This window comes from Lolium perenne, chromosome 4, assembly GCF_019359855.2.
Source record: "Lolium perenne isolate Kyuss_39 chromosome 4, Kyuss_2.0, whole genome shotgun sequence".
In the NCBI taxonomy this organism is placed as follows: Eukaryota; Viridiplantae; Streptophyta; class Magnoliopsida; order Poales; family Poaceae; genus Lolium; species Lolium perenne.
In genome coordinates this window covers 42,028,165-42,054,426 of record NC_067247.2, presented here as the reverse complement: position 1 = coordinate 42,054,426, position 26,262 = coordinate 42,028,165, and the positions used below count along the sequence as shown (strand labels likewise).

The window sequence follows — 26,262 nt, the reverse complement described above, 5'->3', positions numbered from 1 at the left end:
AGCGGGGCCGCGAGGATAGGGGCATTCGAGAGAGCATGCTTGGAGTTCCTCTAGGGCCCGCTGCGCCTCGTCTGTCCACCGGAATGATTCCGACTTCTTGAGCAAGCGGTATAGTGGCATGGCCTTGTCTCCGAGCCGGGGTATGAAGCGGCGAGGCGGCGACTCGACCGGCGAGTTTCTGCGCGTCGACTAGGCATGCTGGCTGCTTGGTGCGCATGACCGCCAGTGTCTTCTCCGGGTTAGGTTCGATGCCTCGCTTGGAGACGACGTAGCCTAGCAGCTGTCCCGATGGAACCCCGAAGGTGCACTTCAAAGGGTTGAGCTTGATCTTGTACCGCCGTAAGTTGGCGAATGTTTCGGCGAGGTCGCCGACGAGGTCGGTCTGTCGAGTCGATTTGACCACCACGTCGTCGATGTAGACATGCACATTGCGGCCGATCTGGCTTTCCAAGCAGCTGTTCATGCACCGCTGGTACGTTGCTCGGCGTTCTTGAGGCCGAAGGTCATGGACGTGTAGCGATGGCGCCTAGGGGTGTGATGAATGCAGTCTTCTCTTGGTCTTCCTTGGCCATCTTTATTTGATTGTACCCGGAGTATGCATCCAGGAAACATAGCGACTCGGACCCGGCGACCGCGTCGATAATCTGGTCGATTCGCGGTAGGACGAATGGGTCCTTGGGGCACGCGCTGTTGAGGCTTGTGTAATCGATACACATTCGCCACGTCTTGTTCTTCTTTAGCACTAGGACTGGGTTTGCCAGCCATTTCGGGTGCTTGATTTCTATGATGAAGCCGGCAGCGAGTAGCCGGTTTACTTCTTCGGCGATTGCGCGTCGCCGTTCTTCTCCCACAGGGCGCATTGCCTGCCTAACGGGTCGCGCGGTGGGATCGACATGTAATTTGTGCTCAGCAAGTTCTCTCGGGACACCTGGCATGTCGAGATGGTTTCCATGCAAAGATATCTCGATTCTCACGGAGGAACTTGATGAGCGCGCTTTCCTATTGGGCGGACAGGCCCGTCCCAATGGTAACTTGCCTACTTGGATCGTTTTCTACAAGATCTACTTGGCGAGTGCCTGCTGCGGCCTTGAAGGTTGCTGCGGACGAGTCGAGCTCGGTTGGCTTCTCCAGGATGGCGGGGTCGTTGCGGTCCGACCGGGTACTTGGCGAGCTCGGCGGAGTTGTCTTGTTCGTCGGCGATGACGGCGTCGGCGAGCTTGGCGCTGTCGTCCTCGCATTCCAATGCCATCTCCGGGTCGCCGTGGACGGTGATGACGCCTCGAGGCCCTGGCATCTTCATCATGTTGTACGCGTAGTGTGGGGTCGCCATGAAGCGGGCGAACGCTTGTCGGCCGAGTACGCAATGGTAAGAGCTTCGGAAGTTCACCACCTCGAACGTTATCCGCTCGGTGCGGTAGTTCACGGGCGTGCCGAAGGTGACTGGCAGCGTCACCTTGCCGATCGGGAAGGCCTTCCGCCCGGGACGATGCCGTGGAACGTGACCTTGGTGTTCTCAAGGCGTGAGTCCGGCAGACCAAGCCGCTGGAAGGTGTCGTAGTACATGATGTTGATGGAGCTTCCCCCGTCCATCAGGGTTTTTGGTAGCCAGTAGTCGGCGACCTTGGGCACGACGACTAGCGCCACTCGCCCGGGGTACTCGATGCGGGGCGTGATCTTCGCGGCTCCAGGTGATGCTTTGCTCGGACCAGTTGAGCCACCGGGTACGTCGGAAAGTATGACTGCGTGTACCGCCACTGCCCTTGCGAGGACCTTCTGTCCCGTCGGTCGCCGACCCCGGTGAAGGTGTGGAGCGAGCCGGCGCTGCGACCGAAGCCCTCTCCCTTGTGCTGGTCTTGGTCTTTGGCGCGCTCTTTGTGCTGGTTGCCGCCGTCGTTTTCCTTGGCGCGGCGAGCTCTTTCTATCCGCTTGTGGAGTAGCAATTTCCCGTCGTGTGGTTGGCGGGCTTGCCCTCCTTGCTGTGATAGATGCATGGTGCATCTAGGAGGCTGCGGGCGTCGAAGCGCTTGGGCTGAGGCCGATCCTCCCGAGGTGCACGAGTGTCGCGCCGAAACGATTTTGGCTCGCGCTGCTCGTAATCGGTGGTAGCGACTAGCTCGTTGTGTCCTCCCTCTCCGCGGCGCTTGCCGTTGTTAGACCGGCCGGCGAACCGGTAGTCGCCACGCCGAGGCTCCGTGTGCGCAGGGCGGCGATTGCGTCGTTGACCGTACTCTTCGTCCGAGTCGACTGTAGGGTCTTCGTCGGCGTAGCCGGTGGCGATGTCGAAGAGCTCGGAGATTGAGATATTGTCCCTGCCGACGCGACGGAGCTTGGCGCTTAGCGGTTCATACCGGCAGCAGCGTCGGAAGCGATGAGATTGCCGTGTCCGTGCTGATGCCGCTGGAGGTCGTCCACATGTCCTGCCGGCGCTGCACCCACCGGCGGGTCGACTCGCGCGGGCCTTGGACGCAGCGATCTAGGTCTTCTATGGTTGTGGCACGGGTGTATGCGCTGGCGAAGTGCTTTGGATGAACGCGGCGCGGGCCTCTTCCCAGAGTCGATGCTGTTGACGGTGAGGGTATTGAACCAATGGCGATTGACGCCGTCCATCATGAGGGCAGGTACCGCGCTGCGAGTAACTCGGAGTGGCCCTGGATCCCCATTGCCATGGCGTACGAGTCGATCCGACGGTGGGGTCAATGCTTGTATCGTACTTTTCGATGTCGCGGGGTCCTTTGAACCCTACAGGATACGGCTCGCCTCTAATCATCGGCCCGAAGCAAGCGGGGCCGATTCGGGTGAACGCGCTGCGGCGCGGAGCTTCATCGGCGTGGCGGTCGTTCAATCGATTGCGCGCCCGCCATTCTTGGTCGTTGACGATGTGGGTTCGGGCGTCAGCGGCTGCCCGTTAGCGGCGACCATCACCCGCGCGGGGCGCGGCTCGACTCGGTTGTTAGACGAGTGGGCCGCGCGCGGTGCTGGCGGCGGGCCGTTGTTGGCGTTGACGATTGCGCGGTTTGCCGCGTCTGACGACGCCGCGCGACTGGCGGATGTGCGCGAATAGAGTCGCCCTGCGAGTCGGCTGCGGCGTGCTGCTGCTCCAATGCCTTGGCTACCAAAGCCTTGGCGTGCTGGACGAGGATCGCGTCGTCTCCCGTTTCGGGGATTCTTGCGAGGACGGCCTCGCGCAGCTGCCACGTTATCGGCTGGAGACGAGTGCAGTGGTAGGCCGTTGGCGTCGACCTCTGCCCGAGGAACTTCGGGCGGTGGTGGTGGGGGCGGCGGGGTGCTCGCGCGCTGCTCTATCCGCAGCAGCCCGACTTCCTTCCGGGATGTCGGGTTTTGGACTCGGGCGACCCGGATTTCTCCGTCCGGGTCGTCGAAGTTAAGGCGTGCGTTGGGAAAGTCGTTCGCGCGGGCGCGCTCCATGCGCCGGCGGTTTCGCTGCCGACGATAGTGGGACACGGCCCTTACTTCATCTTGCTCGAGGCGGAATTTCTGCCTTTCGGCGAGCTCCTTTTCCTCTCGCTCCTCGAGGGCCGCCCGGTGCGCCTCGATCTCGGTTGCGGTGGCGGTTGCGGGGAGGGGAGTGGTGAAGGCGTCGACCGGGAGCTCTTCTTCACCCCCTGCCATGAAGATCGCGGTCGGGTAGCGGTAACGCGGGGCCTCGACGCAGTCCGAGTCGTAGTCGCTGCCGAAGAGGGAGAGGATGGAGTCATCCTCGAAGCCACCTTCGAAGTCGCTCGGGTGGGAGACCAGGGAGATAGAGTCCTTGGTTGATGCTTTGTGGCGATGGAGCGGGCAGTCGGGGACGCAGCGGTGGATCCCGCAACCGACGTTGCAGCGATGATGTCGGTGAAGTCGGCGTCGATCGCAGCGATGACGGAGTCGATGGCCGGGATGGTGTCGGCGGAATCGGCGGGCTGGAGCGGTGTCGGCGGTGTCGGCGATCGCCAAGGCAACGGTGGAGTTGGCGGTCGGTGCCACGACCGCCGACTCGGCATCGTCTTCCAGGGCCGCCTCGGCCTCCGCGTATACCTCGCCGGTGACCGGGCGAGTAGCAGTGAGGAGCTGCCCGGCGCGAAGGGGTCGTGCGAGCGATCGGGGCGAGGCTCAGAGGGGTCGCTGACGCCGGCGAGCCCAACGAAGAGGTTGATGGAGCCGATCGGCACCATCCAGGCGTGCTTGAGAGGCGACGAGGCGGGCCGGTAGGTGCTTGGCTGGATGTGGAAGAAATTGCCGGTGGCGATCATCCTGCCGGAAGCAACCGGCCGCCGTATTGGCGAGTAGGGCCTCGCCGTAGCTCGAAGGCTTGATGTCCCATGCCCCACGGTGGGCGCCACTGTCGTGGATGTAACCACGGCAGATGCTACGGGGGGTAGCACTTCATTGATGCGAGGGGAAGGGAACATTGCCATCTACGGGTCGAGGTGCAAGAGACGCAAGGGTTTTACCCAGGTTCAGCCCCTCCGGAGAGTAAAAGGCCTACGTCCTGCTAGATCTTTATTGCTCAGTGGAGAATTACAATGGGGGGGGCTCAGTCGGCGGCTACGCCGAGAGCTTACAGGGGGAGATTGGATCTCAAGTAAGGTGTCCTCTAGGGTTTAAGCTCGGGGGTTTATATAAGCACCCCCGATCTAGGGTTACATGGAGATAACTCCGAATCATATCAGTTGCTACTAATCCGGGATCCGCTACCCCCCTCGCAAGTAATCTTCTTGTCCAGCCGTGTGGACCTCCTCCTTGGGATCACGGCCCAGTCGCCTTAGGGCCCAGTCGCTTAGGCGACTGGCGATCCACCCGAGCCTCTATCTTCATGGCGACTGGGACTGGCGACCCACCCCCTATGGGCATATCCCCATCAGTACGAGTAAAGAGTACTTGTCAGGAGACGAGGTTGAACAAGGTATAGAGTGATACCGAAGATCAAACCTCGGACAAGTAAAATATCGCGTGACAAAGGGAATTGGTATTATATGTGTATGGTTCTTTCGATCACTAAAGTCATCGTTGAATATGTGGGAGCCATTATGGATCTCCAGATCCCGCTTTTGGTTATTGGTCGGAGTGAGTACTCAACCATGTCCGCATAGTTCACGAACCGTAGGGTGACACACTTAAAGTTGGATATTGAAATGGTAGTACTTGAATATGGAATGGAGTTCGAATATTTGTTCGGAGTCCCGGATGAGATCCCGGACATCACGAGGAGTTCCGGAATGGTCCGGAGAATAAGATTCATATATAGGATGTCATTTTATGTGAATTAAAATGTCGCGGAAGGTTCTATGGAAGGTTCTAGAAGGTTCTAGAAAAGTCCGGAAGAAACCACCAAGGAAGGTGGAGTCCACATGGGACTCCACCTCCATGGCCGGCCAACCCTAGTGGGGGAGGAGTCCCAAGTGGACTCCCCCTTAGGGGGCCGGCCACCCCCCCATATGGGAGGTGGAACTCCCACCTCTAGTGGGAGTCCTAGCTTGGCTAGGTTTCCCCTCCATATGGAAGGTTTTTGGTTCGGGTCTTATTCGAAGACTTGGAGACCAACTCTTGGGGATCCACCTATATAATGAGGGGCCAAGGGAGGGGGCTGGCCACCCCAAGACCACAAGTTGGCCGCCCCATTGAAGTGGCCGGCCACCCCCTCCCAAACCCTAGCCGCCCCCCTCTCCTCCATATCTTCCGCGTAGCTTTAGCGAAGCTCCGCCGGAGTTCTCCACCGCCACCGACACCACGCCGTCGTGCTGTCGGATTCAAGAGGAGCTACTACTTCCGCTTCCCGCTGGAACGGGAGGTGGACGTCGTCTTCATCAACAACCGAACGTGTGACCGAGTACGGAGGTGCTGCCCGTTCGTGGCGCCGGAACCGATCGTGATCAAGATCTTCTACGCGCTTTTGCAAGCGGCAAGTGAACGTCTACCGCAGCAACAAGAGCCTCCTCTTGTAGGCTTTGGAATCTCTTCAAGGGTGAGACTCGATACCCCCTCGTTGCTACCGTCTTCTAGATTGCATCTTGGCTTGGATTGCGTGTTCGCGGTAGGAAATTTTTTGTTTTCTATGCAACGTTATCCTACAGTGGTATCAGAGCCGTGTCTATGCATAGATGGTTGCACGAGTAGAACACAATGGTTTTGTGGGCGTTGATGCTCTTGTTATCTTTAGTTTGAGTACTTTGCATCTTTGTGGCATAGTGGGATGAAGCGGCTCGGACTAACTTTACATGACCGCGTTCATGAGACTTGTTCCTCGTTCGACATGCAACTTGTATTGCATAAGAGGCTTTGCGGGTGTCTGTCTCTCCTACTATAGCGAAGATTCAATTTACTCTTCTATTGAAAACATTAGTATCAACGTTGTGGTTCATGTTCGTAGGTAGATTAGATCTCTCTCGAAAACCCTAAACCACGTAAAATATGCAAACCAAATTAGAGACGTCTAACTTGTTTTTGCAGGGTTTGGTGATGTGATATGGCCATAATGTGATGATGAATATGTATGAGATGATCATTATTGTATTGTGGCAACCGGCAGGAGCCTTATGGTTGTCTTTAAATTTCATGTTGAGTAGTATTTCAAAGTAGTTGTAATAGTTGCTACATGGAGGACAATCATGAAGACGGCGCCATTGACCTTGACGCTACGCCGACGATGATGGAGATCATGCCCGAAGATGATGGAGATCATGTCCGTGCTTTGGAGATGAAGATCAAAGGCGCAAAGACAAAAGGGCCATATCATATCACATATGAATTGCATGTGATGTTAATCCTTTTATGCATCTTATTTTGCTTAGATCGCGACGGTAGCATTATAAGATGATCCCTCACTAAAATCTCAAGATAATAAAGTGTTCATCCTTAGTAGCACCGTTGCCAAGACTTGTCGTTTCGAAGCATCTCGTGATGATCGGGTGTGATAGAATCAACAAGTGCATACAACGGGTGCAAGACAGTTTTGCACATGCGGATACTAAGGTGGCCTTGACGAGCCTAGCATGTACAGACATGGTCTCGGAACACGTGATACCGAAAGGTAGAGCATGAATCATATGGTTGATATGATGAACACTTTGAGTGTTCGCCATTGAAATCACACCTTGTCTCGTGATGATCGGACATAGGTGCGGTGGATTTGGTTCGTGTGATCACTAAGACAATGCGAGGGATATTGTTTTGAGTGGGAGTTCACCTAGATTTTTAATTATGTTGAATTAAAATTTGAACTCAATTTGTCATAAACTTAGTCTAAACTTTTGCAAATATATGTTGTAGAGATGGCGTCCCCAATCAATTTTAATCAGTTCCTAGAGAAAGAGAAACTTAAGAGCAACGGTAGCAACTTCACCGACTGGTTCCGTCATGTGAGGATCTTCCTCTCTGGCGGAAATCTGCAATATGTGCTTGATGCACCGCTAGGTGACCCTCCTGCAGAAACTGAAGCCGATGAAGTAAAAGTTGTTTACGAGACTCGGAAAATTCGGTACTCTCAAGTTCAGTGTGCCATCCTGTGCAGTCTGGAATCTGATCTTCAAAAACGTTTTGAGCACCACGATCCTCATGAGTTGATGAAAGAGCTGAAAGCTATTTTTGAGACTCATGCGGCCGTGGAATGCTATGAAGCATCGAAACAATTCTTCAGCTGCATGGTGGAAGAAGGCAGCTCCGTTAGTGAGCACATGCTCGCCATGACCGGGCATGCGAAGAAACTCAGTGACTTGGGAATAGTGATTCCTAACAGACTGGGGATTAATCGTGTCCTTCAATCACTGCCACCAAGTTACAAGAACTTTGTGATGAACTACAATATGCAGAACATGAACAAGGAGTTACCTGAACTCTTTGGCATGCTAAAAGCTGCTGAGATTGAGATCAAGAAAGAGCACCAAGTGTTGATGGTCAACAAGACCACCAGTTTCAAGAAACAGGGCAAGTCTAAGGGTGGCAAGAAAGCTGCCACGCCTCCTATGAAACCTAAGAACGGCCCTAAGCCTGATGCTGAGTGCTATTACTGCAAGGAGAAGGGACACTGGAAGCATAATTGCTCCAAGTATCTGGCTGATCTAAAGAGCGGCCTTGTCAAGAAAAAGAAAGAAGGTATATCTGATATACATGTTATAGATGTTTATCTCACTGGTTCTCGTTCTAGTACCTGGGTATTTGATACTGGTTCGGTTGCTCATATCTGTAACTCGAAACAGGAACTAAAGAATAAACGAAGACTACTGAAAGATGAAGTGACGATGCGCGTTGGAAATGGATCCAAAGTCGATGTGATCGCTGTCGGCACACTTCCTCTACATCTACCTTCGGGATTAGTTTTAAGCCTAAATAATTGTTATTTTGTACCCGCGTTGAGCATGAACATTATATCTGGATCTTGTTTAATGCAAGACGGTTATTCATTCAAGTCTGAGAATAATGGTTGTTCTATTTTTATGAATAATATCTTTTATGGTCGAGCACCACAAAAGAATGGCTTATTTCTGTTAGATCTCGATAGTAGTGATACGCATATACATAACATTGATGCTAAGCGAATTAAATTGAATGATAATTCTACTTATATGTGGCAATCGCTGCCTTGGTCATATTGGAGTGAAATGCATGAAGAAACTCCATACTGATGGATTACTTGAATCACTTGACTTTGAGTCACTTGATAGATGCGAAGCATGTCTAATGGGTAAAATGACTAAGACTCCATTTTCTGGTATGATGGAGCGAGCTACTGACTTATTGGAAATCATACATACCGATGTATGCGGACCAATGAGCGTAGCATCGCGCGGTGGTTATCGTTATGTTCTAACCTTCACAGATGATCTGAGTAGATATGGGTATATCTATTTCATGAAACATAAATCCGAAACTTTCGAGAAGTTTAAGGAATTTCAAAGTGAAGTAGAAAATCAACGTAACAAGAAGATTAAATTTCTACGATCTGATCGTGGAGGTGAATATCTGAGTTATGAGTTTGGCATGCATTTAAAGAAATGCGGAATACTTTCACAATTGACACCGCCGGGAACACCTCAACGAAACGGTGTGTCCGAACGTCGTAATCGAACTCTCTTAGATATGGTTCGTTCTATGATGTCTCTTACTGATTTGCCGTTATCATTTTGGAGTTATGCATTAGAGACAGCCGTATTCACTTTAAATAGAGCACCATCAAAATCCGTAGAAACGACACCGTATGAATTATGGTTTAATAAGAAACCTAAGCTGTCGTTCCTGAAAGTTTGGGGTTGCGAAGCCTATGTAAAGAAGTTACAACCGGACAAGCTAGAACCCAAAGCGGAGAAATGCGTCTTCATAGGATACCCTAAGGAAACTATAGGGTATACTTTCTATCACAAATCCGAAGGCAAAATCTTTGTTGCTAAGAACGGAACCTTTCTTGAGAAAGAATTTCTCACTAAAGAAGTGACTGGAAGAAAAGTAGAACGCGATGAGATTGATGAATCTATACTCGTTGATCAGAGTAGCGCAAAGATCGGAAGTTGTACCAGCATCGCCTACACCGGCAACAGAGGAAGCTAATGATAATGATCATGAAACTTCGAACGAAGAAACCATCGAACCTCGCAGATCGACAAGGGAACGTACCACTCCCGATTGGTATGATCCTTGTCTAAATGTCATGATTGTGGATAACAATGATGAGGACCCTGCGACGTATGGAGAAGCGATGATGAGCCCAGATTCCAACAAATGGCAAGAAGCCATGAAATCCGAATGGGATCCATGTATGATAACAAAGTATGGACTTTGGTAGACTTACCCGATAGCCGAAAGGCTGTCGAGAATAAATGGATCTTCAAGAGAAAAATAGATGCTGATGGTAATATTATTGTCTATAAAGCTCGACTTGTCGCAAAGGGTTTCCGACAAATTCAAGGAGTTGACTACGATGAGACTTTCTCACCAGTAGCGAAGCTAAAATCTGTAAGGATTTTGTTAGCAATAGCTGCATTTTTCGATTATGAGATTTGGCGATGGATGTCAATACGGCGTTCCTTAATGGAGACATTGAGGAAGAGTTGTATATGGTACAACCCAAAGGTTTTGTCGATCCTAAAAATGCTGACAAAGTATGCAAACTTCAGCGTTCAATCTATGGACTGAAGCAAGCATCAAGAAGTTGGAACCGACGCTTTGATAAGGTGATCAAAGACTTCGGTTTTATACAGTGTCATGGAGAGGCCTGTATTTACAAGAAAGTGAGTGGGAGCTCTGTAGCATTCCTGATATTATATGTAGATGACATATTATTGATCGGGAATGATATAGAACTATTAAGCAGTGTTAAAGGTTATTTGAATAATAGTTTTTCAATGAAAGACCTTGGTGAAGCATCATATATATTAGGCATCAAGATTTATAGAGATAGATCAAGACGCCTAATAGGGCTATCACAGAGTACATATCTGGACAAGATTCTAAAGAAGTTTAGAATGGACGAAAGTAAGAAAGGGTTCTTACCTATGTTACTGTGCAAAGTCTTGAGTAAGACTCAAGGACCGGCTACGGCAGAAGAAAGAGAAAGGATGAGTAAAATCCCCTATGCCTCGGCAGTAGGATCTATCATGTATGCCATGCTATGTACTAGACCGGATATAGCACATGCTGTTAGTTTGACTAGCAGATATCAAAGTGATCCAGGAATGGAACACTGGACAGCGGTCAAGAATATCCTGAAGTACTTGAAAAGAACTAAGGATATGTTTCATTGTTATGGAGGTGACCAAGAGCTCGTTGTAAGTGGTTACACCGATGCAAGTTGGAACACTGATCCCGATGACTCTAAGTCACAATCTGGGTACGTGTTTATATTGAATGGTGCTGCAGTAAGCTGGGCAAGCTCGAAGCAGTGCACGGTGGCGAAGTCTTCAACAGAATCAGAGTACATAGCGGCTTCAGAGGCTTCATCAGGAGCGGTATGGATGAAGAGGTTCATTGTAAAGCTCGGTGTGGTTCCTAGTGCATTGGACCCATTAATCATTTACTGTGATAACATGGGTGCCATCGCCAATGCACAAGAGCCAAGGTCACACAAGAGGCTGAAGCATATCAAGCTGCGTTACCACTCGATTCGCGAATACATCGAAGATGGAGAAGTAAAGATTTGCAAAGTACACACTGATTTGAATGTAGCAGATCCGTTGACTAAAGCTCTCCCTAGGGCAAAGCATGACCAACACCAGAATGCCATGGGTGTTAGGTATATTACAATGTAATCTAGATTATTGACTCTAGTGCAAGTGGGAGACTGAAGGAGATATGCCCTAGAGGCAATAATAAAGTGGTTATTATTTATATCTTTATGTTTATGATAAATGTTTATATATCATGCTATAATTGTATTAACCGAAACATTAGTACATGTGTGATATGTAGACAACAAGAAGTCCCTAGTATGCCTCTTAAACTAGCTTGTTGATTAATGGATGATTAGTTTCATAATCATGAACATTGGATGTTATTAATAACAAGGTTATATCATTATATGAATGATGTAATGGACACACCCAATTAAGCGTAGCATAAGATCTCGTCATTAAGTTATTTGCTATAAGCTTTCAATACATAGTTACCTAGTCCTTATGACCATGAGATCATGTAAATCACTTATACCGGAAAGATACTTTGATTACACCAAACACCACTGCGTAAATGGGTGGCTATAAAGGTGGGATTAAGTATCCGGAAAGTATGAGTTGAGGCATATGGATCAACAGTGGGATTTGTCCATCCCGATGACAGATAGATATACTCTGGGCCCTCTCGGTGGAATGTCGTCTAATGTCTTGCAAGCATATGAATGAGTTCATAAGAGACCACATACCACAGTACGAGTAAATAGTACTTGTCAGGAGACGAGGTTGAACAAGGTATAGAGTGATACCGAAGATCAAACCTCGGACAAGTAAAATATCGCGTGACAAAGGGAATTGGTATTATATGTGTATGGTTCTTTCGATCACTAAACTCATCGTTGAATATGTGGGAGCCATTATGGATCTCCAGATCCCGCTATTGGTTATTGGTCGGAGTGAGTACTCAACCATGTCCGCATAGTTCACGAACCGTAGGGTGACACACTTAAAGTTGGATGTTGAAATGGTAGTACTTGAATATGGAATGGAGTTCGAATATTTGTTCGAGTCCCGATGAGATCCCGGACATCACGAGGAGTTCCGAATGGTCCGGAGAATAAGATTCATATATAGGATGTCATTTTATGTGAATTAAAATGTCGCGGAAGGTTCTATGGAAGGTTCTAGAAGGTTCTAGAAAAGTCCGAAAGAAACCACCAAGGAAGGTGGAGTCCACATGGGACTCCACCTCCATGGCCGGCCAACCCTAGTGGGGGAGGAGTCCCAAGTGGACTCCCCCTTAGGGGGCCGGCCACCCCCCCCATATGGGAGGTGGAACTCCCACCTCTAGTGGGAGTCCTAGCTTGGCTAGGTTTCCCCTCCATATGGAAGGTTTTTGGTTCGGGTCTTATTCGAAGACTTGGAGACCAACTCTTGCGGATCCACCTATATAATGAGGGGCCAAGGGAGGGGGCCGGCCACCCCAAGACCACAAGTTGGCCGCCCCATTGAAGTGGCCGGCCACCCCCTCCCAAACCCTAGCCGCCCCCCTCTCCTCCATATCTTCCGTGTAGCTTTAGCGAAGCTCCGCTGGAGTTCTCCACCGCCACCGACACCACGCCGTCGTGCTGTCGGATTCAAGAGGAGCTACTACTTCCGCTGCCCGCTGGAACGGGAGGTGGACGTCGTCTTCATCAACAACCGAACGTGTGACCGAGTACGGAGGTGCTGCCCGTTCGTGGCGCTGGAACCGATCGTGATCAAGATCTTCTACGCGCTTTTGCAAGCGGCAAGTGAACGTCTACCGCAGCAACAAGAGCCTCCTCTTGTAGGCTTTGGAATCTCTTCAAGGGTGAGACTCGATACCCCCTCGTTGCTACCGTCTTCTAGATAATTTCTAGTAAAGAGTTTGAACAACAAGGAAGACGGTGTAGAGTCTTATAATGTTTACAATATGTCTTTTATGTGAGTTTTGCTGCACCGGTTCATCCTTGTGTTTGTTTCAAATAACCTTGCTAGCCTAAACCTTGTATCGAGAGGGAATACTTCTCATGCATCCAAAATCCTTGAGCCAACTACTATGCCATTTGTGTCCACCATACCTACCTACTACATGGTATTTCTCCGCCATTCCAAAGTAAATTGCTTGAGTGCTACCTTTAAATTTCTATCCTCTACCTTTACAATATATAGCTCATGGTACAAATAGCCTAAAAACTATTGTGGTATTGAATATGTACTTATGCACTTTATCTCTTATTAAGTTGCTTGTTGTGCGATAACCATGTTCCTGGGGACGCCATCAACTACTCTTTGTTGAATATCATGTGAGTTGCTATGCATGTCCGTCTTGTCTGAAGTAAGGGAGATTTACCACTAGAATGGTTAGAGCATGCATAATGTTAGAGAAGAACATTGGGCCGCTAACTAAAGCCATGATCCATGGTGGAAGTTTCAGTTTTGGACAAATATCCTCAATCTCATATGAGAAAATTAATTGTTGCTGAATGCTTATGCATTAAAGAGGAGTCCATTATCTGTTGTCTATGTTGTCCCGGTATGGATGTCTAAGTTGAGAATAATCAATAGCGAGAAACCCGATGCGAGCTTTCTCCTTAGACCTTTGTACAGGCGGCATAGAGGTACCCCTTTGTGACACTTGGTTAAAACATGTGCATTGCGATGATAATCCAGGTAATCCGAGCTAATTAGGACAAGGTGCGGGCACTATTAGTATACTATGCATGAGGCTTGCAACTTGTAGGATATAATTTACATAACACATATGATTTATTACTACCGTTGACAAAATTGTTTCTTGTTTTCAAAACCAAAGCTCTAGCACAAATATAGCAATCAATGCTTCCCTCTGCGAAGGGCCTTTCTTTTACTTTTATGTTGAGTCAGTTCACCTATTTCTCTCTATCTCAAGAAGCAAACACTTGTGTGAACTGTGCATTGATTCCTACATACTTGCATATTGCACTTGTTATATTACTTTACATTGACAATATCCATGAGATACACATGTTATGAGTTGAAAGCAACCGCTGAAACTTAATCTTCCTTTGTGTTGCTTCAATACCTTTACTTTGAATTATTGCTTTATGAGTTAACTCTTATGCAAGACTTATTGATGCTTGTCTTGAAAGTACTATTCATGAAAAGTCTTTGCTATATGATTCATTTGTTTACTCATGTCATTTACCATTGTTTTGATCGCTGCATTCATTACATGTGCTTACAATAGTATGATCAAGGTTATGATGGCATGTCACTCCAGAAATTATCTTTGTTATCGTTTACCTGCTCGGGACGAGCAGAAACTAAGCTTGGGGATGCTGATACGTCTCCGACGTATCGATAATTTCTTATGTTCCATGCCACATTATTGATGATATCTACATGTTTTATGCATACTTTATGATGATTTTATGCGTTTTCCGGAACTAACCTATTGACGAGATGCCGAAGGGCCAGTTGTTGTTTTCTGCTGTTTTTAGTTTCAGAAATCCTAGTAAGGAAATATTCTCGGAATCGGACGAAATCAACGCCCAGCATCTTAGAATCCCCGGGAGCTTCCAGAACACCCGAGAGTCGCCAGAGAGGACCCACAGGGGGCCCACACATGGGGCTGGCGCGGCCCAGGCCCTGGCCACGCCGCCCTATTGTCTGGTGGCCCCAGACCCCTTCTGACGCCGCCTCTTCGCCTATATAAAGGTCCCTGACCTAAATCTTTGATACGAAAAAGCCACGGTACGAGAAACCTTCCAGAGCCGCCGCCATCGCGAAGCCAAGATCTGGGGAACAGGAGTCTCAGTTCCGGCACGCCGCCGGGACGGGGAAGTGCCCCCGGAAGGCTTCTCCATCGACACCGCTGCCATCTCCACCGCCATCTTCATCACCGCTGCTGTCTCCCATGAGGAGGGAGTAGTTCTCCATCGAGGCTCGGGGCTGTACCGGTAGCTATGTGGTTAATCTCTCTCCTATGTACTTCAATACAATGATCTCATGAGCTGCCTTACATGATTGAGATTCATATGAGTTTTGTATCACAATTCATCTATGTGCTACTCTAGTGATGTTATTAAAGTAGTCTATTCCTCCTCCATGATGTAATGTTGGCAGTGTGTGCATCATGAAGTACTTGGCGTATGCTATGATTGCGATCTCTTGTAGATTATGAAGTTAACTATTACTATGATGGTATTGATGTGATCTATTCCTCCTTTCATAGTGTGATGGTCACAGTGTGCATGCTATGTTAGTACTTGGTTTGGTTGTGTTGATCTATCTTGCACTCTAAGGTTGTTTAAATATGAACATTGAATATTGTGGAGCTTGTTAACTCCGGCATTGAGGGTTCTTGTAGCCCTACGCAATTAGTGGTGTTCATCATCCAATAAGAGAGTGTAGAGTCTAGCATCTATTTATTTATTCTGTTATGTGATCAATGATGAGAGTGTCCACTAGTGAAAGTATGATCCCTAGGCCTTGTTCCTAAATACTGCTATCGCTGCTTGTTTACTGTTCTACTGCATCTGTACTGTCTGCAATATTACCACCATCAACCACACGCCAGTCCTGGGCAGCAAAGCACTTTTATGGCGCCGTTACTACTGCTCATATATATTCATACCACCTGTATTTCACTATCTCTTCGCCGAACTAGTGCACCTATTAGGTGTGTTGGGGACACAAGAGACTTCTTGCTTTGTGGTTGCAGGGTTGCATGAGAGGGATATCTTTGACCTCTTCCTCCCTGAGATCGATAAACCTTGGGTGATCCACTTAAGGGAAACTTGCTGCTGTTCTACAAACCTCTGCTCTTGGAGGCCCAACACTGTCTACAAGAATAGAAGCTCCCGTAGACATCAAGTAACAATGAGCAAATAGGCAACATGGACAAGTGACAACATTTGATCCATATCAAATAAGGGAAAAGGGCAACAATATTTGATCCACTTATTTTAGGCAACAAAGGCAACTAATTAATTGCTCTAACCTAGTCAAGTTCCTATTTAAAACAAGCCCACATGCTTCAAATAAAATAATTCACCGTTGACATTAGATGGTCAAGATGAATGATCAGTAGCCACACAATTTAATCCCACAAGTTAAAAATGCAAAGCCAACATGCTAGCAGCCAATAGGAATAAATATTAGACAGTACATAGTAGCATGATCAGGCAAGGGATAAAGATGGACCAGTCATGCCCTGCACCAGTAAGTAAGGTAAACCAATTTGGCCACCTCCACATGGAGGAAGGGGCCACTTGCATGCACCTTAATCACTACATGCAACCTGTGTGCTGTCAACCACACATCAAGTACTCCAGTAGTATAAAAGCCAATCACATGCATCTGGCAGAGGGTGTTTCTCTTTAGCCAAACAATATCAACCATTTCTAGAACACATAGGCTTATCAACTCAAGACCACCATCAGATGTCCATGGATCATCAAACCACTAGGAAGCAAATCAAGCAGCCAGGAGGAGGAGGAATATCACAAGATGCAGTTTAGTTCAGAACCAACAAGAACAAGCTACCAAGCTACAGAGAGCAGCAGGTAGAATCTCACCAGAAATACAAGCTAGGAGTATCTGTTCTTAGCCTTTGCATCTCGGGGAAAATAAAAGGGTAATATGCAAAGCAGATCCATCTACCCTTCCACTAAATTTTCATCTAGGAGGATTAGAAGGATTTTTCTCTCAGATCTGCATAGAGGTGCTATGCAATAATCATCACAGAGAAATTATAAAGCCACACTTTAGTATATGTTCTTATCCAGTATTTTTGCCTCGGCCTTTGCATCACAGGCTGGGCCAAGATCTCAAGTGCAACATATGTTCTTATAAATTTTACACAACACATCTTTCACCAATAAATTCAGCATCTACAGTGGTCTACTTGGGGTCCATGAAATCATCCTAGGCTGACCAAGTAGTACCAAAGCAGCAATCAGAGGCTATAAGCATACAAGTTAACACAGCAAGCCCTCCAGTAAATATCCAAGTCAAGCATCAAGTAAATAATACATCCTTTCAGTAAAAGCAAAACAATCAGTGCATGTGCATGGATGAATAACCCATCCAAACAGTGGCATCACAAATAGATAGTAATTGGTAGAGCAGCCAGTGATTAATCAACTTGATACATGAAGCTACTTAGGGTCCAGGAATCATTCCTAGGCCAACCAAGTAATTTCCTGGAACACCACAACAATGACCAGCCTTAGAAAAGCATCACCCAACAACCTGGACAAGCATGTATGTAGCTGTTCTTATCAAATACCAGTACTACAACACTTTACCAAAATATAGATCACATAAAGGAGTATCTAGAGGATCATAAGATCATTGTATATATCCATACAAATGCCAAAGTACATAACCATCAGTACATAATAATTAGCCAAGAGCAGGCTTATGATAAGGTTTAAACTGAAACTGTCAAGCTTCAGTTTTATCAGAGATAATAACACAACAAGCAAATTATATTTGGATGAGTAAATCACCCAAACAGGGGTTAACATAGACCACACATGCTTTGGCTGATTAATTCATCCAAAAGGAAAGCATGTCACTTCACATATGAATTACCATCATATGCAGTAGATGTAGTAATTATAGGCATTGAATTACACACAGGTATCCAGCAACAATTGTACGACACAGGACATCATGGTCATAGGCAGAGATGAGGGGAGGATTAGCTCACATTGCAATTGCAGCAGTAGAAGAAGTTGACGCCGGGGTTGCGTCGCGGCACCGTGCCGCCATCGCCAAGGTCGAGGGGGTAGTAGTAGCAGCAGCGCACCCTAACCAGCACCATGCCACCACCAGCACATGTGTTGTAATATGATGGTTCCTCTTGTAGTGAGTCTAGTGTTGCATGTAGTTCTCATGTTCATTTTTTGTGCTCGCTAACTTCTTCCACAATAGCAGAGGTGGAGTTATGTGTACTTCGGGGGGGGGGGCACCGCCCCCAGCCCTTGAAAAAATTAGCCAAAAACCTGGTTCATGATCATCTTTAGTGTTTTCCTTGGAAAGGATTCAAATGGTACGGTCGGTGGATGGCCTCCTCCAATTCGCCACGACATCTATTGGCCAACAAAGGGCCATTTTTTTGGAGTTCTGCCTCATCGGGCTTGGCTACGAAGCTATGTCGCAAGCTATCAAGTGATCGAAGAACAATCTTCGTTGATCCGGTAACTAGTCTGGCCGAAAGGTCACCGTGTGAGGCGACGACTTAGTATGTTTGCAATCTTCAACCTCCTTGTGTAATGCCAACATGGAGGATGTGTTGCTTTCATGGGAAGGCCATGTCCTAGAGCTATGGAAACCTCGATGTTCAAAGTGGCATCGCCCCCCTGAGGTGGATCTCAAGGGGAGGCAAGGATCTAATCGCGTTTTAGGTTTCCAGTTTGAGGCAGTTCTATCAAAATCTAGGGATCGGTTTGTAATTTCTATGTTGTTCAAGGTCTTGTTGTTAGGCATTGTGTACATCTGCTTCATTTTTAATACAACGCAGGGGTCCTTCGAGACCCTTCTTTTGTTAAAATAAACATTTAAGGTTAAGTCTAGTTTGTGTATGCTTGATTTTCTAAAATTTCTTACGTGTAGTTTTGGAGGAACATCAAGATGTGAACGATGAAGCCGTTGTATAACTTTTAATGTAACAATCCTTCCCCATCCCGTTGAGAGTCCGCTTTGATGCTCTAGCTTCTCTTCTCTCTCCTACGGCGGCCTCGCTGGTTGTAGTGGAAGGTGGAAGGGAGGATGGCTTCCTCTTGTATGCAGGTGTAGTTTCAGCCTTAGTTGTAAGTTGTTGGCTGCCTTTTTGGATTTTGCCTTCATGTCATGGAAGTTTTTCTCGCTTGCACAAATGTGTGGTGCTAGGAGGTCACTGCACTCGGCCATCGGGAGGCTACCTTGGCGGTGGCTTCATGTGAGGGAAGGATTCCGCGAAGCCTTTGTCAATAAACGCTTTAGAGCTCTTGGTGTTGCGGCTCTAGCTAGTTAAGCCGTCAAGGTGGCGGAAGAGAACATACTATCCCGAGATCTAGAGCACCCAGGGAGATTTTTGAAGGTATGATGTGATGCGGAGTTCATCAGTGGCGACGTTGTCAAGCCGGTGTTGTCGACCGGACGTGTAGCCATTATGCGCTCTTGTACCATGGGTGCGTGAGCCTCTTCCTCCTCAAACGTGCCACTCAAAAGGATCTTCTTTGAATTTGGCGTGGAGCCACACACTGACCTCACCCCCAAGTGGTGTAGTCCTCGACGGTGATGTTGGTGGCCGTGCATCGAGCTCTGAGCTCAACAGCAATGGAAAAGAAATGCATTGCATTTGTATATTCCTGTCCGATGACTTTTTTTTGCAAAAAGTGAGGATCATGTTGTAATTTTATGTTACCTTAAGGTTATATATGTAATTGTATGCCCACCGCTTCAATGAATGAACGAATGCAGCTTCCGGGCCCTTCCTTGTTAAAAAAACATTGTTATTTGTGTGTTTTGCTTTTCTTCGATGTAATGTACAATCTGATAAGTTTATCAATGTAATAAGACAGTTTACAAGAAAACCCATCATCATTTTTAGATAAAAGCATCATAATTTTTTAGATAAAAAGCATAACATATAATTTCGGATGTTTTAGGATTTTATTACTGTTCGATTCGTCTTATATAACACTCAAGCGGTGATTCGCAGTCCACGTGTCCCATGCGAGGCGGTACTGGTAGAGAGACGTGGCGATAAGTCGTGCCGGCGAACTGCAGCCGCAGCGCGGCCGCGCATCCATCCCGCCCGCGCGCCACTCTCCACAGCCACATCTTCCTCTCCCACTCCTCGCCGTCGGCCACCGTGGGATCGATCCAGCGACACCACATGGATCCCCTCTCCCTCCTCACCCTCCCGCGCGCGCGCCCGTCGCTCCCGCTCCGCACCGCGGCCAGCAACGCACCACCATCCGCCGCCCGCCTCGCGCCGGCGCGACGGTGGCGGCGCCAGCGCCAGCGCGCGCGGCTATCGTCGCCGGTCTCGGCCGTGGCGGCGGAGGCGCCGCCGTCGCCGTCTCCGTCCGGCGGCGGGGAGGAGGACTCGGAGGGCCGATTCGACTGGCTGGACCAGTGGTACCCGTTCGCCCCGGTGTGCGACCTCGACCCCGGCGCGCCGCACGGCAAGACGGTGCTGGGCCTCCGCGTGGTCGCCTGGTACGACCGCGCCGTCGACGAGTGGCGCGTCTTCGACGACGCGTGCCCGCACCGCCTGGCCCCGCTCTCCGAGGGCCGGATCGACGACAAGGGCCGCCTCCAGTGCGTCTACCACGGCTGGTGCTTCGACGGCCGCGGCTCCTGCCAGTTCATCCCGCAGGCCCCCGCACTCGGCCCACCCGTAATTACGCCCGCCCGCCATTGATCCCCATCTCCTTCCTCCTCCGATCACGAAACCAGACTCCAAATCTTCCTTGGCAGGTGCACAAGAACAGCAAGGCGTGCGTGGCGTCCTACCCGAGCGTGGTGCAGAACAACATCCTCTGGTTCTACCCGAGGGCCGACGCCGAGCACCAGGACGTGCTGGAGAGGAAGCGCCCGCCCTTCATCCCGGAGATCGACGACCCCTCCTTCGTCACTGTCTACGGCATCAGAGACCTCTCCTACGGGTACATTTCCCGGAATCTCCATGCCTCAATTAATTGTTCTTAGCTGCATTGCACGCACTCTCAATCACAACTGTTCCGACATTTGCAGGTACGATGTGCTGGTGGAGAACCTCATGGACCCTGCACACGTGCCCTACGCGCACAAGGGGTTGATGGGCAAGCTCCGCAAGAAGGAAGACCCCGGAAGATATGTCCCCTGCCCTGACATGATCGGCGCTGTCGAATTATTCAGTTTACAGTGTCACTGACTGGGAGTGCTGATTCAGCTGTTGTTCTTCTCTGCACAGTTGAGTTCGACATAGAGGGTGGTGGGCCGATGAAGATGAAGATCGAGGAGGCGAACGTGAACGGGTTCCTGTCGCCGCAGGAGAACGGCGGCTACTTCCGGTACGAAGCGCCGTGCACCTTCTACGGCTCACCGCTTCCCAGGGAGGCCGAGGGAGAGGTATGAATTGATCAGCCCTTTCTCTCACTATTCCTGATGAAAGTGAGCTCGCAATAGTTCAGATAACAACAAACCGCCATTTATTCGTAAGTTCACCGTTTGTGCTTGGGTTGGGCAGGAGAAGAAAAAGAAGAAGCCTCAGTTCATGCTGGTGTTCATGTGCATTCCCGTGGCACCAGGGAAGAGCAGGGTGATCTGGGCATTCCCAAGGAACGTCGGTGTCTGGCTCGACAAGATCATACCGCGGTGGTACTACCACATCGGCCAGAACGCCATCTTGGACTCAGACATTTACCTCCTCCACATCGAGGTAACAGTTCTAATTCTGAATTTCTGATCCTTATCCAGTTACCTTGATCCACCCTAACGGAGCTCAAGCACTGCTGTTCTCGCTTCATTTCAGGAGCGCAACTTTGCCGCAGCCGGCGTTGAGAACTGGCAGAAAGCTGTGTACGTGCCCACGCAGTCGGACAACATGGTTATCGCCTTCCGAAACTGGTTCAGAAAGCACTGCAAGAGCCAGGTCGGATGGGCTGCACCAACTGTCGATCAGCTGCCGGCGACTACAACCAAAGACAAACTCATGGAAAGGTACAACAAAATCAAACCACCATTCTTCACTGCAACCTGAAGCTTGGAACGCCTAAGAATTCAGTGATAACAACAGTGTCGATTTTGCAATGGTGTTCGCAGGTACTGGTCACATGTCGCGCAGTGCAGGAGCTGCAGCACGGCATTGAAGGCCATGAAGGCACTGGAGGTAGTCCTGCAGGTTGCGGCTGTCGCTGTCGTCGGGTTCCTCGCTGTCGCCAAGGGGACACTGGTGACATCGGTCGTACATAAAACCGCCATCGTGTCCTTTGCCGTCTTGTGCTTCGCTGCGTCCCGCTGGCTCGCGAACTTCATCGAGAAGAACTTCTATTTCCAGGATTACGTCCATGCTTACAAGTGAAGACACCCTATGTCTTTCCCGTGATAGGATTTTGTAGCTTCTGACCCGATGCGGCTTAGGAAGTGTACATGAAGCACATCACATTATTTGATACCGATAGTAGCTGTATATAAAACCATTCTTTTTTAGGGACACTGCCTTCCAGTTTTCATATCCAGCGGTGAACTGCACGCTGAACCCACTAGTGGAGAAGAGGCCTTTGGTCCCAAGCAAATGTCAACCAAACCGGGTCCAATGGGGGCATTGGTCCCGGTTCGTTTCTGCCCAGGACGACCCCACCCGCTGGAGCTTGTCCGGTAGTGGCCTTTGGTCCCGGTTTGGTCCTAGGGTCCACCGCAGGGCACCGCAGGCCGTGTCAGTCGTGGGGAACCCTTTAGTCCCGGTTTGTAATACAAATCGGGTCCAAAGGCCCCGCCTCTGGCTATATAACCTTGCCCCTGCCCAAGTGTGAGCCACACTTGGTCATTTTTTCACTTTCTTCACAAGAGGGGTGTATTGCTCTCCTCTCTTCTTCACATGCACAAGAGGTGTTCGATGAAATGCTTAAGAGGATTTGCCACTTGAGTTTACACAAATCAAGCCACACTTAACTTGCTTTTTTCTTCTTCATCGAGGTTAACAACTTTATCCTTTTCATCTGCAATTGATAAAATGCATGTGTATATATACATCGTGATGTTCTGTAATGGTTTTGATCAGCTTAATTATATCATGCAGATGAATCGGCAATGGATGTACATTGACCGACGGTTTGACGAGTTCACTGCGGGCCTGGATAATTTTATGGCCGTGGCGGAGGCAAACAAACATGGTGGCTTCATGTATTGTCCATGTGTGGACTGCAAGAATACCGTAAATTACGCTCACTCGAGTCTCATTCACACCACCTTACGCGATCCGGTTTCATGCCCAAGCATTATTGTTGGACCAAGCACGGAGAAAGAGGGGTTATGATGGAAGACAATGACGAAGAGGAAGAGGATGATGACGGTTATCCCAATTTCACGAATACGATGATCTGCAGAAGGCAATGAAGACAATGAAGTAGAAGATCAAGAGGCACCAGATGAGCCTGCGATGATGATCTTGGCCGGGCCATTGCTGATGCAAGGAGAGAATGTGACGAAAAGGAAAGGTTGGCCTTCGACAAGATGATAGAAGATCACAACAAATTGTTATACCCAACTTGCGAAGATGGCCATAAAAAGCTAGGCAAAGACACCGAAATTGTTGCAATGGAAGGCGAGAACGGTGTCACCGACTCAGGATTTGGAAAGTTGTCGACAATAATTAAGAGGAAGCTTCCAAGGGGTAACGAATTGCCCGCCAAAGACGTACGAAGCGAAGAAGATTGTCCGCCCTCTAGGATTAGATGTGCAAAAGATACATGCATGCATTAATGATCGCATCCTCTACCGCGATGAGTACGAGAATTTGGATGCATGTCCGGTGTGCACCGCATTGCGGTATAAGATCAGACGAGATGACCTCGGTGATGTTGAGGGCGAGCGCCCCAGAAGAGGGTTCCCGCCGAGGTTATGTGGTATGCTCCTATAATACCACGGCTGAAACGCTTGTTCGTAAATAAAGAGCATGCTAGGTTGTTGCGATGGCACAAAGAAGACCGTAAGAAAGACGTGATGTTGAGGCACCCTGCTGATGGCTCCCAATGGAGAAAAATCGATAGAGAGTTCCCAAACTTTGCACAGGATGCAAGGAACTTACGGTTTGGTCTAAGTACAGATGGCATGAATCCTTTTGGAGAGCAGAGGCTGCAGCCATAGCACCTGGCTTTGTGACTCTTTGTATATATAACCTTCCTCCTTGGTTGTGCATGAAGCGGAAGTTCATTATGATGCCAGTGCTCATACAAGGCCCGAAGCAACCCGGGAACGACATTCATGTGTACCTGAAGCCATTAGATGAAGAACTTCTACAGCTGTGGTCTCTAGCAGGTGTGTACGTGTGTGGGACGAGCACAAGCGGAGGAATTTGACCTAAGAGCGCTGCCGTAACCATCAATGACTGGCCTGCTCTTGGTAACATTTCAGGACAGTCAAACAAGGGATACAATGCATGCACGCACCGTTTACATGAGCTCGAAGGTGATTATTTGGAAAAATGTAAGAAGGTCGTGTACAGGGGCATCGTCGATTTCTTAGGCTTACCCATCCCGTAAGAAAGAAAGGCAAGCATTACAACGGTGAGGCTGATCACCGGAGGAATCCTCTCCATCGTGATGGTGTTGATATATTTGGTATGGTCAAGGATCTAGATGTAATATTTGGAAAGGGTCTGGCGGACGGTCTGTTCCGAATGACGATGCCGGACACGCGCCCATGTGGAAGAAGAAATCTATATTTTGGGATCTACCCTATTGGAAAGTCTTAGAGGTCCGCTCTTCAATCGATGTGATGCACGTGACGAAGAATCTTTGCGTGAACCTGCTAGGCTTTCTGGGCGTGTACGGGAAGACAAAAGATACACCAGAAGCACAGGAGGACCGACAACGTAGGAAAGACCCCAAAAACTGCATGAGAGAGTTGATGGACGTCATTACTCCAGCTACGCTCTTACAAAAGCGAGAGAAGGAAATATTTTTTGAATGTCTCGAGCAGTATCAAGGTCCCGTCTGGCTTCTCCTCCAATATAAAGGGAATAATAAATATGGAGAAGAAAACATTCCAAACCTGAAGTCTCATGACTCGTCACGTGATAATGACACAGTTGCTTCCGATTGCATTGAGAGGGCTTCTACCGGAAAATGTTCGACTGCCCATTGTGAAGCTATGTGCATTCCTCAATGCAATTTCTCAGAAGGTAATAAATCCAGAAATTCTACCGAGGTTGCAGAATGATGTGGTCCAATGTCTCGTTAGTTTTGAGCTGGTGTTCCCACCATCCTTCTTCAATATTATGACACATCTCCTCGTTCACCTGGTCGATGAGATTTGCATTCTCGGTCCTGTGTTTCTACACAATATGTTCCCCTTCGAGAGGTTCATGGGAGTCTTAAAGAAATATGTTCATAACCGTGCTAGGCCAGAAGGAAGCATCTCCAAGGGCTATGGAACAGAGGAGGTCATTGAATTCTGTATTGACTTTATTCCTGACCTTAAGCCGATTGGTGTTCCTGAATCGCGGCATGAAGGGAGACTAAGTGGAAAAGGCACGCTAGGAAGGAAATCAATGATATGTAGGGACGGGATTTCTTTGACTCAAGCACACTACACAGTTCTACAAAGTTCCACCTTGGTGGCTCCGTATATCGGTGACCACAAGAACTTTCTACGCTCCTAACCCGGGCGGTCGAACGATTGGATTAGACGTGAACACATGTCGACTTTCGGCGGTTGGTTGCAAAAACATCTCCTGAATAACAAAGATATTGAAGATCAGTTGTACTTGCTGGCCCAGACACCATCTTCGACTGTAGTGACTTTCCAAGGGTACGAGATAAATGGGAATACATTTTACACGATCGCCCAAGATAAAAAGAGCACCAACCAAAACAGTGGTGTCCGGTTTGATGCAATAATGAATGAAGGCCCAAATGACACATATTATGGTTACATAGAGGATATATGGGAACTTGACTATGGACCTTCTTTTAAGGTCCCTTTGTTTAGGTGCAAATGGGTCAACAAAACAGAGGCGGGGTTCTGTAGACAAGTTGTATGGAATGACAACAGTGGATCTCAACAATCTTGGGTATAGAGACGAACCATTCGTCCTAGCCAAGGATGTGGCCCAGGTTTTCTATGTGAAGGATATGTCTACCAAACCAAGAAAAAGGAAACATAAGGAAACAAATACATCAAACGATGAGCCAAAGCGCCACATAGTTCTTTCTGGAAAAAGAAACATCGTGGGAGTGGAGGACAAGACAGACATGTCAGAAGATTATAATCAGTTTGATGAAATTCCACCCTTCAGAGTGAACATTGATCCAAGCATCAAGTTAAATGATGAAGATGCTCCATGGTTACGGCCAAAGAAGATTAATTAAATGATGAAGATGCTCCATCATCAAGTTAATTGAAGAATGTTCATGGCACAAATGAGTATCTCAACATGGCAATCAATTTCCCATTTATTTTTGTG

General features: G+C 48.5%; 1 protein-coding gene across 1 annotated transcript; it reads left to right on the top strand.

Annotated features, from left to right (window-relative positions):
• Positions 1-19,877: 19,877 nt before the first annotated feature.
• LOC127292288 (protochlorophyllide-dependent translocon component 52, chloroplastic) lies at positions 19,878-22,309 on the top strand. The gene is made up of 7 exons (XM_051321651.2): positions 19,878-20,493; positions 20,574-20,761; positions 20,850-20,949; positions 21,048-21,206; positions 21,325-21,516; positions 21,610-21,797; positions 21,900-22,309. Exons 1-7 carry the CDS (start codon positions 19,987-19,989, stop codon positions 22,156-22,158), a joined length of 1,593 nt encoding a protein of 530 aa, XP_051177611.1. The 5' UTR covers positions 19,878-19,986; the 3' UTR covers positions 22,159-22,309.
• Positions 22,310-26,262: the final 3,953 nt, after the last annotated feature.

Coding starts and splice junctions, on each gene's coding strand:
- LOC127292288 (XM_051321651.2), top strand. CDS start 19,987: ATGGATCCCCTCTCCCTCCTCACCCTCCCGCGCGCGCGCCCGTCGCTC. Junction 21,207..21,324: donor CCAGGGAGGCCGAGGGAGAG/GTATGAATTGAT, acceptor TGGGTTGGGCAG/GAGAAGAAAAAGAAGAAGCC. Junction 21,517..21,609: donor TTTACCTCCTCCACATCGAG/GTAACAGTTCTA, acceptor GCTTCATTTCAG/GAGCGCAACTTTGCCGCAGC.